Consider the following 17,483-nt stretch of genomic DNA (forward strand, 5'->3'; position numbering starts at 1 on the left):
TTTAGACCTGAGGGCAGTAGCCCTCTTCCATTATTGCTTAATTCCAGATTAATCCCACTTAGAATATGTTTCTATAGGCCCTTGAATAGGTCATGTAATTCTCATGAGAAAATGGCAGGAGTGATGAACCTGTGGCTCTCTGAATACTACAGAACCACAAGTATCAAAAACTTAGACAGCATGGGTAATGACTGAAGAAGTTATTGCCAAAATATCTGTAGGATACCAGATTGCCTATTTCCCTGTATAGATATTTCAGCTTGTAAGTAAGCTTCTCCTTTTTCTGGAAAGAGGAGAAAGAAATAACAGGTCCCAGTAGACATTTAACATATGTCACATATCTACATCAGTTTTATTATATATAATATTTCCTGACTTAGTTGCTACAGTTATAGCACATTATAATGTACAATAATCCCATTCATCATTCCTAACCCTCAGGTAGTTTCTTCTGAAATTACTATTTAATTTCTAAACCTGTCAGACTGTTCTACTGTATAGGACTTCCTATACAGCATCCTTGCAGAAATCGGGTTCACATTAAAAAAGTACTGATTTGTAATTCACACCAAGCTGATTCTTAGCTCACTCATTACCTTAGAATACACTAAATTATTTTTTTTTTAGTTTTACATTTTTCTTCTCTTAAGTTTCTGATACTTTTACCCTATCAATGTGATGCATGTTTGTACAGTGTTCAGCAACGAAGTGAAAAAGAAAATATTACAATGCTTTTTGTTGCACATAAAGGCCTATTTCATAGCAAAAATTGATGTCCAAGAAACCTGGCCAGATTCCATCCGCATACAAATTATATCATTGAGGATATAATTGCCACATTATTTGAATAAATCATTTTTTAATTCCTCTTTGTTAGGATCCCAATATTTTGTTTATTAATTTAAAAAGGTGCAGTTGCTGTCAACAACAGACTTCCCCTGTGCTCCAGGGAATCTGGCAACCATTAAAATTAATGAGGGCATAATAAAGAGATACCCTGTAGCCTTGCAGCTACAGTATCTAATAAGCTGAGGTATTTTTCACTTGTTCCACTGTTCTGAATGACTGCAAACCCTGTACTGTTTTAGCTTCAGTATCTTTGCTGAACAAACTCCTTGTTTCTAACATATTTAAAATTTGCCAGTCGCTTTAGGATATGGATCTTGCATTAGGACATCATTTGTACCCAATGACTCAGCCTAGACACATTCTTGCCTGCTTCATACATATGGTTGCAGTGACAAATTCTATTGTGATTTATAGCTTTCCTCTCTTAAAAATGGGGGCTCAATCAGACAATATGAATTATAATGGCATTTGAGATTGTGAAGATAGACTGGCACATATTTGGCAGGATCTATACTATAACATTTAGCTGAATGACATTTAGTCAGTGCACCAGATCTTCCCCCAGAGGCATGTCAGGGGAGGACTAAAGCAGCATCATGCCAACACAACACAAGCTCCACCCACTTGGTATGAGCAGCATGACATCATACACACAAATGAAAGAAGTGGAGTTTCTGTAGTGATGTAGTGATGTAAGTACTGGATCCTATGGATACCTCTGCCTTCTTCACTAGTTTTGTTGGCTGGAAATTCAGCAAGTTCGGAGAGTCACAGGTAGAAAAGTTTGTGTAGCTGCATTCACCAGAGTTGGAATCTACCAGGATTGCAATCTTAATATGCAGGGAAAATAACTAGGTACCCTCCCAATTATTTCAAACTACAATTCACACAAGCATTTGCCTTTGACTATATTCTCTGGGACTGACAACAGTTGAAAATATCTAGCTTTTGTCTAACCCTGCACGTTGGAGTTCAGTAGCTTTGAATGCAACATGACTAGTTATGAGTCCTTTAAACCTGTGTTGTGACTTAACAAAGATAGCATCAATCATACATATGGAAAAATCTCCTCCTCCTCCTAACATTAAAAAACAAAGTTAACCAGTGTTTGTGATGTTACATTAAACTTGGAAAATATTCCAAACCTTGGATGATTTGTCAGAGTACTGTCCCTTTTTGGAGTGCAGGAACTTGGATGGGCACTGCATGGCTGAAACATTGGTCTTCTCACAGATGGTCTAACTGGGAAGAATGTATGTGATTAGCAGATAATTAAACAACTAACTAGTTTAGGAACATTTGTATATGGATTCAAAGCTGAATGGTAGGAGCCCAACTCCACACCTTTGAGATTATATGAGAGGGAGAACTATAGCTCATTTCTCAGAACTCTTTTAGCATCTTGCCAGTGAATGGGAAGTTTTCAACGGAAACAGATAATCAAACAAAGAACAGATCAAAAGAGTGTCACTGGACCTTGGCCAGCCTGAGAAGAGCCTAGTCAACTGTTTCTGTGAGAAGGGCAAGGCAGAAGAGAAGAAAAAAAAACTGAGGAGCCCTGAAAAGTATTCTAAATGATTTTAGCTTAGATGCTAGTTTTTCTTCACTAGATACTTTTTATAGCTCAACCACAGCAGTACAAAAGACTTCACTGAAGCCTATTTATTCATAATGGTTTCTGTGAATTGTTGTTTATGCAGATCTCCTTATACTAATGTCTAGGTCTAGGAATCCTGAGACTGGAGGTCTGTTCATACATTACGCTGCCTATGCCTGCACCAAATGACTGGGTAGGTTGCAGGAAGCAATCAGCTTTAGCTCCGCACGTTGAACCTTGTCCAGGAGCCAATGGCTGCTATTCCAGCACAAGTTCATGAGAACTGAAAATGGACTGCATCAGGAATAGCTGCAGGCCAGATCATGTGAGCAAAATTACTCCTAGAGCATTACACATGAGCAAACCATGTAACTACATGTTTACTTACAATTAGGCCATACCCACACTAATTCTCAGGGTCTAAACCCTCAGTCACTTGCACTCCTGGAGCTAGGGGCAGCTTTGGCTTCTGCCACCAAGTCAGAAGAGGGACTCTACCTCATTACATCTGAAGCTTGGACTTGCATCTCCAGAACGCAGGACCTTCAAAGCTCGCTTCACACTTTGATGATTCAAACCCATTTTCCATTCAATCTTTTCCAGGGAATACAGAACAGGATTTTAAAATCAGCTTTTTTTGACCCACAAACTGCATGTTAGAGTGAGACAAGTGGTATTTTTCAAAGATGTTTCTCAAATCAAAGCTAAAATTTATTGGATAGCTTGTAAGGATTTTTTATTATTATTCAGGAATTTAGGTTTATGGATGAAATATAACCAGCATCATGTTTATTTCTGCACAATGTAATATATCAAATGTAATATTCATCCCTTTCAGGCCATCAGTCGTGTACATTTGCTTTTAAATGTTATAATTGATAAGGAAAGTGCCTTATATGTGTCATGCAATTTTCCATTTAGTTAGGTTATGAAAAATTTTAAGCAGTTTTTTTCTGGAAATGATCTTAGAACTTGAATGTACAATCACATTAGCTAGTGAGGCATTTTGTCTGGGATTCATTTTTGGAAGTCTTTCAAGGATAGAGATTATTAAGAAGAAATGGGTACCCTCTTCCCACTCCATAACCCTGAAAAGGCATAAAAAGGATGCCTAAGAACAGAAATAGAATTGTCACAAGGATTCTTCAGGACTAGATTGCAAGATAAGAATATTTCCAATTCAATCCAAAGTTTGGCTCTACTTTTTTTTTTAGTTGCTCTTTTTTACTCTTTTTTCTTTTTAGGGCATTAGAGATATCATTAACTAGTTTGCTAGCAGCTCCATCCTCTCTTTAGAAACTTAAGGAATGAGACCCAATTTATTGTCATGAGATGTTGAAAGATGGAGTCAAAAGATCAAAAGCTTCTGAGAAATACACCCCTCTTTTCAAAGAAAAGCAACATGGCAGGGAGATTAGCCTAGCACTTACATTGGCTAGAGAATGGCCGCAGAACCATGTTTTCTCCCTGTCTCTCAGATAAGGACATTCAAGTAACTCGGACTGATCTATGCTCTAGAAATGAAGAACTGAAAGCACCTGTTGGAGTTTGCATTATCTCTTTCCTCCAACTGTATAAGCCATTTTGCCTACTAGGGCTGGTTTATTCTTGGTTTAATGAGTCTCAGAGTTTAAGAGAAAAAGGGAATTTCCTCTCCTTTTCTTGCTTCCCCTCTTCACAAATTAGTTTAGATAAAAATTAGACTTGCTACCCTCATATATTTCTTAATGATTCTATTTTTATTTCAAATATTAAATTGCAATATCAGCACATTTTAAATAGGAAAAAAGTAGGAATAATTGTGCTCAGAAAGGATTACTATATTTTTTAATTACTGAGAAATAAAACAGTGTGGTGATTTTTCAGTACAATTTTTAAAAAGTAGATGATTATAATAAAGACAATTAATCCTGTTACGAAGACTTCCAGCCAGGCTACTTTTGGTGTATCTTTGAGATACAAAGGGGGCTGGGGGGGAGGAAAAGGAGGGGGACAATAACAACATGACGATAAAAATTGCACTCAATAAACTTCCTTCCTGCTCAGATTAGTACAAAGGTTGATTGTGTCTTAGTTAATCCAATGCCTGGGCAGAAATGTATAAAGACTTGCATACAGATCATCAGGAATTAATTCACCAGGAGGTATGAAGAAGTATTTATCCATATCCCAGTTTTGTAAGGAAACTAAAGTATCAAGAGCGATTATTAGCTTGTGAAAACGGGATCAGCAAAGGGGAGTTATCACAGTAGAAGACACAACAATAACTTTATTTCATTTCTAAGTCATTGTTCTGGTACCAGATCTTTTTAGGACGGGAAGATGGCATTAAACTGAGATTATGGTAGATTTTGTAATTACAGCACAGCAGTATTCTTAGAAACAAAATAGCTAGACCTATTTTTAAAAAATGTCAGGTTCACATTGTTTAACCCTAGCTGGCTTTAATGGAGTGAAGATAGGAATTAACTAGAATTTGAACGAGGGTCTAGCTACATTCCTAGCTAAGCCTGAACTATAATTTGTTATTTAGTGTGAAATTAGCTTAAAAAGATAAAATGTGTTATTAACTGATAGTTATAGTCAAACTGTCTTCCTATGAAGGATTAATCATGTTACTAAGGTCTTTCTTAATTAATGATTAATTGCATGACATTTACTCTAATAAAGCTCATATAATTCCTGTAGGCTCTAATGTGTCTGTGAAAATTTGTAAAAACTGGGGCTTTACTTGGTATTTAATTTCTTAAACATATCTTGCAATAATTATCCCAAGAAAAAAGATATTTATTTCTAAAGTTAAACATTTAAAATTGTCTATTACACATTAGTATCAGTGTAGATGATTGAAACTCCAAATGAGTTTAGAGGGATACATTTTCTAAAAATTAGTATTATTTCAAGATTATTATATATACTCAGAAGCATCCCCATATTAATATTTTAAGGTATTTCAAGTAAATTGCAAAATTATTAAGACAGCTTTTATAAGAAAGGCCAAACCCATAGTTATCATATGAGCATAGGGTTGGCGTATATTTTGACATCTATTTCTTTATGGAATCTAAACGATTGTCTAAATTATGGCTGTATTATTACATGATCCCTCTAATATCATGGTTTATGCTGCTTCATAATAAAGATTTGATTGGTAATATAATGACAGGGGCTTGGTTCCTTTCTTTAATCAAAATTCTACTGTATTTTCAGCATTAAAGGCTGAAAGACATATTTGGAAGATGTAGTGGTAGTATAATTTTGACCCTTATTCACATGATTAATTTATAGTTTGGGATAATTTCAGTCTGAAAATTGCAGCTAAATATAGTTTTGGAGTATGGGGGAATTCATGGACTAATAGAGTTATTAATACTTTAGCAAAATGCCAATCAATGTTCATTTTTAATCATTTGTGTTATTGCAAAAAGAATTTGAATTATCCAAAATGGTAGCATAGCAGTGTAATGAATTAAAATATCTGTTGATTTCACAGATTGGTCTTGATGGATTATTTATTTATTTAATCAACTCAAAAACAGCCGAATCCCCCAGGACTCCTGGCAGTTAACAATGTGGCACAGGTAAAATATCCAGCATTGGTAACAACTACAGTAACACATACTGTACATAAAACATATATAGTAAAGCAGAAAAAAGGTTTAAAAGTTAAATATAATCAACCTATAATGAGCACTCTCAACAATACATTCATATATTCAGCCTAAATTGGACCCAGTAAGTCTACAAATGCTCCATAGACAAGTTCATTGTTGAGTGCCATCTTGATGAAATTAAGAGGGGGCCACATGATGTCAACTGGAAGGCTATTTCATAGGCCAGGCATTGCTACCAGTCTTCAACCCCCATCCTCTGCACTTTATGGAACAGGGTACAATCATTAGCTTCTCCTGGGATGACCTTGTAGGGCTTTATAGGTCAAAACCAGCATTTAAAACTGCTGAGTCACCATCAACACTGGAAATCTGGACATTCAAATGACTGTAATTTTTATAGACAATTAAAGAGTATTGTAGAGATGGATTATTAGTTATTTTGCAAGAATTTTAGAATAAAAGATAGTAATACCTCATATTGACAATTCCACAGTTTAAGTGTCCTAAGAACATTAAGTATATTTCTTAGGATATTAAGAAGCACGTAATTCAATTGGATTTTTTCATGCTTACTAAACACCTCAGACAATGTTTAAAAGGGATTGGCTATCATGCTGGAAGTATAAAATGATAGATTGAACACTTACACATATGATATATGCTTGTCCCACCCTCATCCCATGTTGATTTAATGTCCATTATTTTGATGTTTTGGGGAAGAGTAATATGCTTTAAAGATGTACAGTAAATGTGATCCTGAATTATAGATAAAAATTCAGAATGTATCATTATATCAAGAACAATGAATTTATTAAGCACACAAATGGCAAAACAGATTATTCTTTTCATATGTATTACTCTGGGTTCATAGTCTTGGATCAAGGATGTGTGCGCACTCTGTTTATGAACTGGCTCTTTATTGACTAGTGGAAAGACTGACCAATATTACTCTCTATCATCAAACTTTAATATTGATTTTAAAAACTGAGTGTTTTAATGTATATGTTATGTTCTGCCCTTTTTCTTTTGTTATGTCCGAACAACCAGGAAACACACTGAGACAATGAACTGGTCTCTAATATTTATTGCTAGTACTTAACAGGAATCCTAACAAACTGAAGAAGCGTGGGAAAAACCCAGACATATAACCGCCAAGGGTTAAGGTGGTCCCGATCTGTGTCTCTTTGAATGGCTGCATGCGCTTGACAGTCTGGATGGGAGCCCCCTGCTCGCCATCCTTACTCATGACATGTTACTTTTTTATCCCCTTTTTTGTTTGCTTTTGTTTTCCTTTTATCTTTCCCCCTTTTTTGCTATATATTAAACAACATAAATAAAATAATCACTGTGAAGGACATTAGGTCCCTGATATTTTTCTAACCAGAACTATTTGAATTTTACTTAAATTTTGTCTAAGCATTGAAAACACATCTAGTAATGATTGTATTATGAGAACAGAAGGGGAGTTAGCGGCTTTAACTTTTAAAAATATTTTTCTGGTGGGAAATTTAGTTCATGCCATGCCAGGAGCATAACTTATTTTAAGGCGTCACATACTGTTAGAGCTGGGTACCCAAGATACAATGTGATGGGTTGTGCTGCTGTGGCAAGATACAACTTATAAAGTAGAAATGATATTCATGTTTAATTTAATGATTATCCAGTTATTCCTAAGACTGCTTACTCTGATCATTCATTCATTCATTCATTCATTCATTCATAAATAAAGTGGCTATAGGCATACAAAATTGCTTGGTACCATGTACATTGTAGTGGCTTTTATTACATTTTGATGTCTATAATCACAGAGTAAAGAACATGAAGCAAGTCCACTGATTTTTAAAACAGATATGTATAAAACATACAAAACCTATTTCCTATTTGCAATCTATAATTCACGATTTATAGGATAAAATAAGTAAGGATTAGTATAGGTGTGCCTATGAAATATTTTAGTTGATTAAATGTTCATAACCACAAAGGGTGTGACTTGCACTGGGATTATAGCACTACGGTATACAAAGTGCTGCACTGAGAAATAATCCTTGCTGGGACATATCTGCTCTATGATTTATGGATACTTGATATGTATCATTCTGGAAAACAACACAAGAGAAAAGACTAATCCTTCCACTTTTCCATCTTAATATTAAATATCAGATACAGCATAGGTGTTTTCAGATATAAAACTGGGTTCAAAACTACTTTCAGACTGCCATATTGATTATCATCTGTATGCTATATAATAATATCATACTTCATATCCATAGACCAAGATACAAAACTGAACCATCAAGAACTTTACTGAACAATTTCATGGAGAGGAACAGTGCTTTCCCAGCTCTTCCTTTTGAATGTGCATACTGGAAAAAACTAGAACTTCCACAAAACAAGAAATCATACTTCTCAAAACAGTATATCATAGCCATATCCTTTGAGATACAGCCCAGAATACAATCCAGTAAACCTTGGTTCATAATGACTTCAAGGAAATGTCCACATTGTTTTCTTGGCAACAACATGAAAGTGATCTATCATTGACTTCTTTGGGGATGCTTTTTCAACTTGCCACTCTAAGTTACAGCCAAGAAATTTCATGGGATCTCCAATCCAAATGCTAACCAAGCCCAACTTTGCTTAGTTTCTATGCCTAAGCAAGATCAATTACATCTGCCATCTTCTGAGACAGGTCCTCAATAAGGCTGCTGAAATCAGTTTTTGTCCAAAATGAAACCAAATTAAAGTGAATTCAGATAACCAATTTTATTTTGGATGAAGGCAGTGACAAATTATGATCATATTCATATAGCATCCACATGTATTACATCCAATACAGTATCCACATATTTACTAGGAGTCAAGGTTGACTTAAGGGAAACTTTACTTTTAGCAATTTTATTTAAGAGCACTGGAATTTCCAGCCATTATCTATCCTGTGAAAGGATGACACACAAATTCATGAAGTGTTCCATATTTTTAAATTACGACTGGGGAAGGCAATGGTAAACCACCCCGCTCTATAGTCTGCCAAGAAAACGTTCATGAAAGCGGCATCCCCCAAGGAGTCATAAAATGATTCGGGGACCTTTCTTCTTTCATTTTCTTGAGTATATATGGCAGCCAGCGTTTATAGGCCTTTCCCATATCTCTGCCACTTCCAGATCCAAATAAAATGTGGAACTATGATAAAATTTCATTTTGGAAGCTTTCTCCTGTTACTATAATTAACTGTGCAACAGAACCAGCGCTACTTAATCTCTTGCCCCCAGAAACCTGAACCAACACATAGTTCTTCTTTTGATCTAGGCTCCCTCAGAAAACGACATCTAGTTTTAGCTGCTGCATTCCCATCACTAGGCCAAGACAGGATTTTTAAGATACCACCCAATCTCTATCAGTCTGAATGTATCCTTTTTAATTGGAGAAATGTGGTCCTACAAATAACCAGGCTGTAAGCCATGAGGGTCTTAAAGATGACCAATGCCTTGAATTGCACCTGGAAGCCAACTGGCAACCAGTGCAGCTTCTGCAGTAGTGGTGTCACATGGGCATCTCTATGTAAAGTATCTTTTGTCTGCTTTTGCCATCATTTCCTGATCCTCTGTCTAAGACTGAGGCTGGGGACTTTAGTCAGTAGGCAACACTTGGTAGTCTTCTTCTTGAAGTTCAGGAGAAAACATGAACTGGTCAACACAAAATAGAACAATAAATTCTGGAGAGGAATATTTTTCAATGATTCACAGATTGTTCCTTCTGCTGAGTGAGAAAACCAAGCTGAAGTAAACTTCCTTTTGTTTATTATAGACAGATGCATAAGATTTAAAAGTTAGTTCAAAAGGAGCATATGGAAACTACATTTGACCTACTTTTTATGATTTTCAGCTTTTGTTACATTCCTTCCAATGATTTTCCAACTTCAGATATGATGCACTCATTCATACAGTTATACAATGGATCCTTTTCCACATGCTTATTCCAGCTTTAGTATACTTGAAGCTGGGCCAACAGTAACCTAACATAAATGCAATTCAACTTTGAAGTCACAAATGACAGAGTCTTGGCTTTGCAGAACTTCTTTTTGCCAACTAAAACTTAACAAAACATCACAGGTATTGTATTTCCAATATTGCTCATGGAAAGGTGGAAATACTAATGCAAGGACTTTGCTATGTAAAGACTACCGTACTCCTTCCTTCTCAGGAACAATATCACTTTAACAGTTCCATATCCTAGCCCTGATGAATAATCATGGTGTAATAAACAACTAGCATTATTTGCATTCTATTGCAAATAGCAAGCATGACTGACAAATTTTATTTAATCAATTTTTGAAGTTGAAGAAATCTTTTTGGCTGAGTAAAAATAACAGCAGTAAAAACAAAACTCCTGCATTGAAGAGTATGCTAACAAGAAAAAAAGGACAAAGAATTTGGTTGTATAAATACCTGGGCTATGTTTTGAATATAAGATCAATAAATGGAAATAGTAAGCAGAAATGAAAATGCAAGAGAACAGTAGCTTTTTGAAAAATAAGAAGATTACTTTGCTCGTGGGACGTAAGGTTGGCATCATAGGCAGACTGTGTGCTAAAATATCTTTCTGGCACCTTTGTAGTGGGGAACAGCATTGACAATGGCCCAATGACAATCACGAAAATAGATAGGTGGATGTGTAAAAGATTACTTAAAAATCATGGTTTGGAATATACAAAACAATGCTGTCATTTAAAGAATAGCTGAAGATATAGAAATTGAAACTAGCATTAGGAAAAGGAATTCAGAAAATGTAGGACATGTGATACACAATGAGAAGGATCAACTACTACCAGGAAAAATTCAAGGGAAAAGCAGCACTGCAGATAACACAAATCAACATACATGGTTTGTCAAAAGTACAATGTTCTTGCCTAATACAGTACAGTAGTGTTTCTTAGCCTTGGCAACTTTAAGATGTGTGGACGTCAACTCCCAGAATTCCCAGAATGGCTGGCTGGGGAATTCTGGGAACTGAAGTCCACACATCTTAAAGTTGCCAAGGTTGAGAAACACTGCAGTACAGTATCATCAAAAGAGCAAATAGATTGATAGTCACCAACTGCTGATAGGAGAAAAAGAAGAAAACCTAGTCCTCTATTTCAGCCAGAGAACAGAAGCAGTAGGTTATTTGCTCAGCTCCTCTCAACTAGAAAGAACTTTCTTGAGAAAAATTGTAACTCAGAACTGTGGCTGAGTTCTTTTTCTTCTGTCTGCCAATACCCTTTTTTCTTTGAAATCACACCTTTCATATTATAAGCCCAAGTAGAGGAATTATCTTATCCTTATCATTTGCAAAGTGCTTGGCTGTTCTTATGGTATTAGAGCATGGTAAAGCATGCTTGAAATAAATATTATATGACAAATTATGACAAAAATTGCAAATAGTAAGTACTAGGAAATAGAATTCTTACCTGCATATGCTTTTTCATGTCTTTCTATGCAATCAGAAATAATTTAGATGACTGCAGAAATATTGAAAACCTACTGGAGTTTCCTCAAAATTACAGGAGTAACTTCAAATACTATCCTTCCTCCCCACCTTCATATCCTTTTGAAGTATATCACACCTCCACAAATTTGTTGAGGTAGAATTGGCTCATATCTATATGTTCACCACAGCTCCAAGGGAAGCCTTGCTAAAAAAGAGGATCAGAGAAACCACTATGGGCACTTGCAGTCAGAATGAAAGCAAGTGATTGCCATGAAAATTACAGTTTTATCATTATTTCATGCTGAGGAGAAAGAAGGTATGATCAAAATATTCAATCTTTCTTGGGTGCAAACTGGTTTGCAATGGCAACAGCAATATTGCTCCTTCCATCTGTGTTGGCTTCGTTTAGTCAATGACATTTGGGTTTTCCTAAGAATGTGACACATTACTAATGAAAGAAACTAGCCATGCCAGTAGCAACAGAAATAACAGAATACTGATGGAGGAGTGACAGTGGAGCAGATAAATAGGTAGGTAGCTCTCAAAATAACTTGTCATGTGGCTCTCAAATATGGCAGGATACCTGGATGGAAGTTATTATTGTCTACTTAATGTTCATAAAGAGAAGACGGGTGGATTACTAAAGTTTTAAATCATTGGTCTTGTTCAAATTATTGTGCAGTTTCACATCATTCTATTTTTCCACTAAGCAATCCAATACAATTATATTAGCTATACGCATGTCTGAATATCGTCAAGGAGTAGACAGGATAAGTATTTACTATGATAGCAATAATCAAGTAATATGACTTTTAAAATCAAAGAAAAAATATTGAGGTGATAGTTTTAAGCATAAGTATTAAATCAGTTAATTTTGAAAGATTATTGATTAATCCATGTGTCACATGATGACAAAAAGTATTCTAGGACAACTTATTTCTATGAATCAAGTACTTCCCCCCCCCACACCTCTGTCTCTCACACAAAGAAAGCTATTTAAAGCTCTGGAAAAGTCAAATGACAATTGTTACATGTCGAGTACCATTAATACATTTATTTAATTATAATTTATTTTTCAACCATAAAATGGACAAAGCGTAGTCCTGGTCTACTCAATAATAAAGAAAATGATAAAAAGTAACTTAAAAAAATCCAAAATTCACCAGTATCAAATAATACTAATATCAATATTGCCTGAAATACAAAGAAACAAGCAATGTATCTATCTATATAAACTTTAATTAAGAACCTTGCATTGTAAACCAGATAATACAGTATAGAATTAGTTGTGCCAACTGTTGGTAACTGAATATTTCAGTAAAGTTTGTACAGCTGTATAGAACAATGAAAATCTGGGATTAGTTTATTAGTCTAAGTGATGAAATCTTGCTCACGTGTATTGCAGCTTAAATTAAATACATGTGCTTTGACTTTTCAGATGTTGTCCATGCAAAAATATCTACTTTTGATCTTTTTATCATGTGTTAGAAACTCAATACGCAGTCATGCATTTTGGCAAAAAAAGGAACAAAAATTGTGGTTGTAGATTATATAAAATATGAGTTACATTGCATAAAAGTGAACCAAATCAAAGTATATAGAAGACTCCCAAGGCATTAGTTTCTTATGCATGAAGATACTTTAGTTTCTTCAAATAAGTATATAATTATGAAACTCAATAATATTTATGAATTTTCTAACATTCAGTTAAAAAGAAATTATCTTTTCAACCTACTGTTTAAAAAAGTTTCAAATTGTAACAAAAGTAAAACAGTATTACTGATATTTTGCATGAAGAGTCTAGAGTTTTAAAATGTAAATATATAATACAAAGTCATACAAATTAAAGAACATGTGTAAACTACTGACAAATCTGTTCTTGCTTCACGTGGACAGTATCATTATGGGCATCTACAATATCAGTCCTAAAAAGTTAAATTCTATGTCTAAAGCAGCTAGCAAGGCTCTGCTAATAAAATATGACTCAAAGCTTATAATTCTGGAAGCATCAGACATTTGCACTATTACTTGAGCCAGTGATTCAGTATAACTTGAGTAGTGTTTTTTTTTCTTTTAATTCATACCAAATTCTCAGTACACCATAGTTGCTGAAAGAAATAAGTATTCCTTTTTTAAAAAAATTAAATACAGCATAGAAACAGTCAGAACAAAGACATTCTTTATCTTTTGTGGGAATCCCACGTTTGAAAACATATTTAAAGGAAACAGAATAGTTGAGCTCTATTTGAATTTTAATAAATCTATCTCTTGGGATCATTAAATAGGGAAAATTGGATTAGAACTTTACAACTCTTATTTACAGCTCTAAGAAGTAGAACAATATTAATTCATTGGAAAATGCAAATCATTTTCCTCAAGGTTGGCCTTCGCCAAAGGAAGGCATTATGTGTCTCAGAGGGAAAAAAAACCTTTCAGGATAGGTTTTGCCATGTGCTAATTTGTTTTCTTTTTACTGCATATTTACTTTTAATTACAGCATTTGATTTGACTTTTAAATACTATTTTAAATACTATATTCATGTCAATATTTATGCAACCATGTAATTATTTTTTAAATTTCCATCATATTTATAATTAATTCATAAAAAATTAAGGTGTCTGTAATATTGGAATCTAAATTATGTAATTTTGATAGAAGTCAACTTACTCAAACGTGGCAATTACATTTGGATACAATGAAATACTAAAAGTAAATTTGTTTATATAACTACTAAGATCATTTACAGCAAAATAAACCTCTCTGTGATTGAGATAAATCACACTTGGGCTGATTTATCAAGCGTTATTTAAAATAATATATTGAGCTAAATTCTCATTTTATAATTAAGGTGCTGGAAGCCTTTACTGTTAATACTTGAATAACAGCTCCAGAAATAAAATCCTTTACTACTGAACTTACATTCTAGATGCTTCCTGAACTTGCATCTAGTGTTTTCAACCCATTTCTCTTCAAGGACAAAAGCTGTAAAATATGAGTGCAATGCTTTTGCTTTGACTGTATCTTTAAAAACCTGAAAAGTCATAAATGACAGGGGCCATTCAAAAAATATGCAGTACACAAAACAAAGAGGATAGTACGGACAGACGTAGTTGCTTCTACATATACCACATACAATCAATTTTTCAATCTCTATTATGTTGTTTGTTATGAAAGTTAAAGCACCTATGTGTGGTGATTTTATTTTTACTTACAGCTTACATTATTTGATTTTAACACTACACTGTAACTTGCCCCATTGGACCGAATCATGCAACTGTTGCAGATCAGCACAAGTGTTTTATAAGGCATAATTGTACATGTTAAAAAGTATTCCTCAAACTTTCAAAAGTTGAGTTGCTTGATGAAGGAGTTTCTAGACGTCTCAGTCTTTGAAGTCCATAGTTAAGTCAGGAGGATAATTTACTTGGAAGTGTAATTTATTTGGCTTAGGACTATGCCTCAGGAAATTTTTTTTTTTAAAAAAGAGAATTGAAATCTTTTTAGGCTGAGTCCTTTGCACTAAACTGAGGACATGTTCAATCCAGATACATTCAGAATTCCAAAAAGGTAAGGATACCAAGGGCAGGCAGCAGTAAACCAAGACAGCTAGGTAGTATTCCAACAGCAGCTCCTGGAAAATCAAACAGATTGTGCATTTTATATTAAAGATTGAGCATGACTACAGGTAAAACCATTGCTCCTAAAGATTCCCAAATTGTCTTCTCTGAATGGTGATGTCAAATATTCCCTGATTATTTGCTAAACCTTGCCCCATTTTAAATATTAGTTATATTCATGTTCCTCCTCATTCAGGGTTGTTTTGTTTTTGTGTACCTTCAAGTCAGTCTTGACTCCTAACAACTACATGTACGAGTCCCTGCAGCTTTCTTGACAACATTTTTGGGAAGCGATTTGCCCTTGCCTGCTTTCTAGGGCTGAGAGAGACTGACAGGCCCAAGGTCACCTGTTGGCTTTGTACCTAAGGTGGGAATAGAACTCAGTCTCCCGCTTTCTAGTCCGGTCCTTTAACCACTACACCAAACTGGATCTCAGTCAGAATTTATTCTGACCTATTTTATCTTTTATTTCTTCTTGTAGGTAGAACAGCTGTTACAGAAGGCCAGAAAAAACAGGAAAATGGAAAGAGAAACTAAAGTTTTTAACATGCATTTGAGAAAATCTCTCAGTATTTATATGAATTTTTATTGTATATTTATTCTGTGTTGTAAACCGCCTAGAGTCCCTCCGGTTGGAGGAGATGGGCGGTGACAAATTTGATAAATAAATATTACATATATATATATATATATATATATATATATATAATAACAATCATAATGGCAAGGAGAAGTCTGTAAAAAAGGACAAACCCATCTACTTTTCCTTTTTTCTTTTAACTTTGCAAGTTATTGTGACTGAACATTTCCAGAAGCTCCTCTGTTAAGTTTCCTTTCTCTTATTTAATTGACTCTGGTACACTGTATTTTCTGTACTGGTTTGAAATATAGCAGATTTTATTCCTTCCAGAAGTGGAAGAATCCTTGAAATATAGTGGAAAGCACAAAAACAATAGATAGGGGTGAGTCTGCCACTTATGAAATGGAAAGTGAAAATGGATAACTATCTAAATAATGAAAAAAATGTTATTTTTTAACCAATGAATACAAATGAATTCGTAGTTAAAAAGCAAAATTGGTTAGCACTTTATATAAGAATAATTAGGTATACTTAAGCAATTCCCTCCTGGCTTTCAATAAAGTTTGCAAATGGCTTTTTTAGAAATGCAAAGGAACAATTATCCTAGATCCCATCCAAAATAAACTTCAGTATTTGAAATAATCAAATACTTTTATATTTTTTAATTCAAGGCAGTAAAATAAATGTTATAGTCTGATCCCAATAATTATTTCTTTTTACTGGGCTATCAACTTCATTGGAGGCAAAAATGGAGAGAAATTTACACTGAAATATATGTGAGAAGAATGGAAAGTTCAGAAGAGAATTATGTCTTGGGCCATCCAAAGTCTTTAAAAGAGTCTATAAAAACAAAACTCTTTGAGAGGTGATGGGAAAATTCTATGGTGTAGTTGAATTTCTTAATCATTGCTAAAGATTATGAATAAGCATGCAACTTGTAAAAAGAGCAAGAAACAGAAACACAGTTTATTGAGGAGAAGATAAAATAAGAAACAAAATCATGGTAGCCAAGTAAAGGGTACCACCTGTGGCTCTAAGCCCACTGAAATAGCCAAAGATAGTTCCAGACATTGATAGAAGGAAATCAGCCTGTTCTACAAGATAATTGTTTTAGAAAAACTGTGCCCATTTCTTTCCTATATTAAATCTAGTGATGAAGAATTAAGACATCTATTTCCAAGACTTTTCATCACACTTCAGTTCCATTCCATTTCATGTTGCAAACTTTAACTATCAATATCAAACTGGCTGGAGTAATAACTTCATTGGTTAAATGGGACTGTTTCAGTCTTTGGATATCAATTATTGCTATCACTTTATCAATTTTGTTCTGATAATGTACACTGAATGTTTGTCATAAAAGCATATCGAATTTTTAAAATTATCAGTTAGCCAAATATCCTATATGGTTATGCTACTACTAAAAAAAAGAAGAAAACCAGAGTGAGAACCCGATTCCAGCATAAACTAATTTTGAATGACTAGGCTCTACTTTCAGTGGAAAAAAACTGGAAATTTGTAGACAAGTAATTTTAATAAAATTACAATGGATACAACTATGCAGCAAAGTAAACACATAATTTTAATACTGAGAATTGCAGTTGAATCTGATTATGAACATTTGAAATCTCCCTTTCCATTTATGGCTCTCATCTGTACTGAATGATCCTAAGCATTACAGCTAGAATTATTAAGGATATTGTGTGATATTTTATATGATAATTTGCATACACTGTTAAGTTTCCTTTCTTTGATACTG

General features: G+C 34.3%; 1 protein-coding gene across 3 annotated transcripts in view; it reads right to left on the bottom strand.

Annotated features, from left to right (window-relative positions):
- Window positions 1-15,011: 15,011 nt before the first annotated feature.
- Window positions 15,012-17,483, bottom strand: part of CNTN1 (contactin 1) — a 178,347-nt gene continuing 175,875 nt past the window's right edge. For all 3 annotated transcript variants that reach the window (XM_063309421.1, XM_063309419.1, XM_063309420.1), the window contains exon 25: window positions 15,012-15,158. In XM_063309421.1, coding sequence (XP_063165491.1) covers window positions 15,079-15,158 — 80 coding nt within the window. In that variant the 3' untranslated portion in view covers window positions 15,012-15,078. The remainder of the gene's footprint in view (window positions 15,159-17,483) is intronic.

This window comes from Candoia aspera, chromosome 7 (assembly GCF_035149785.1).
Source record: "Candoia aspera isolate rCanAsp1 chromosome 7, rCanAsp1.hap2, whole genome shotgun sequence".
NCBI lineage: Eukaryota > Metazoa > Chordata > Lepidosauria > Squamata > Boidae > Candoia > Candoia aspera.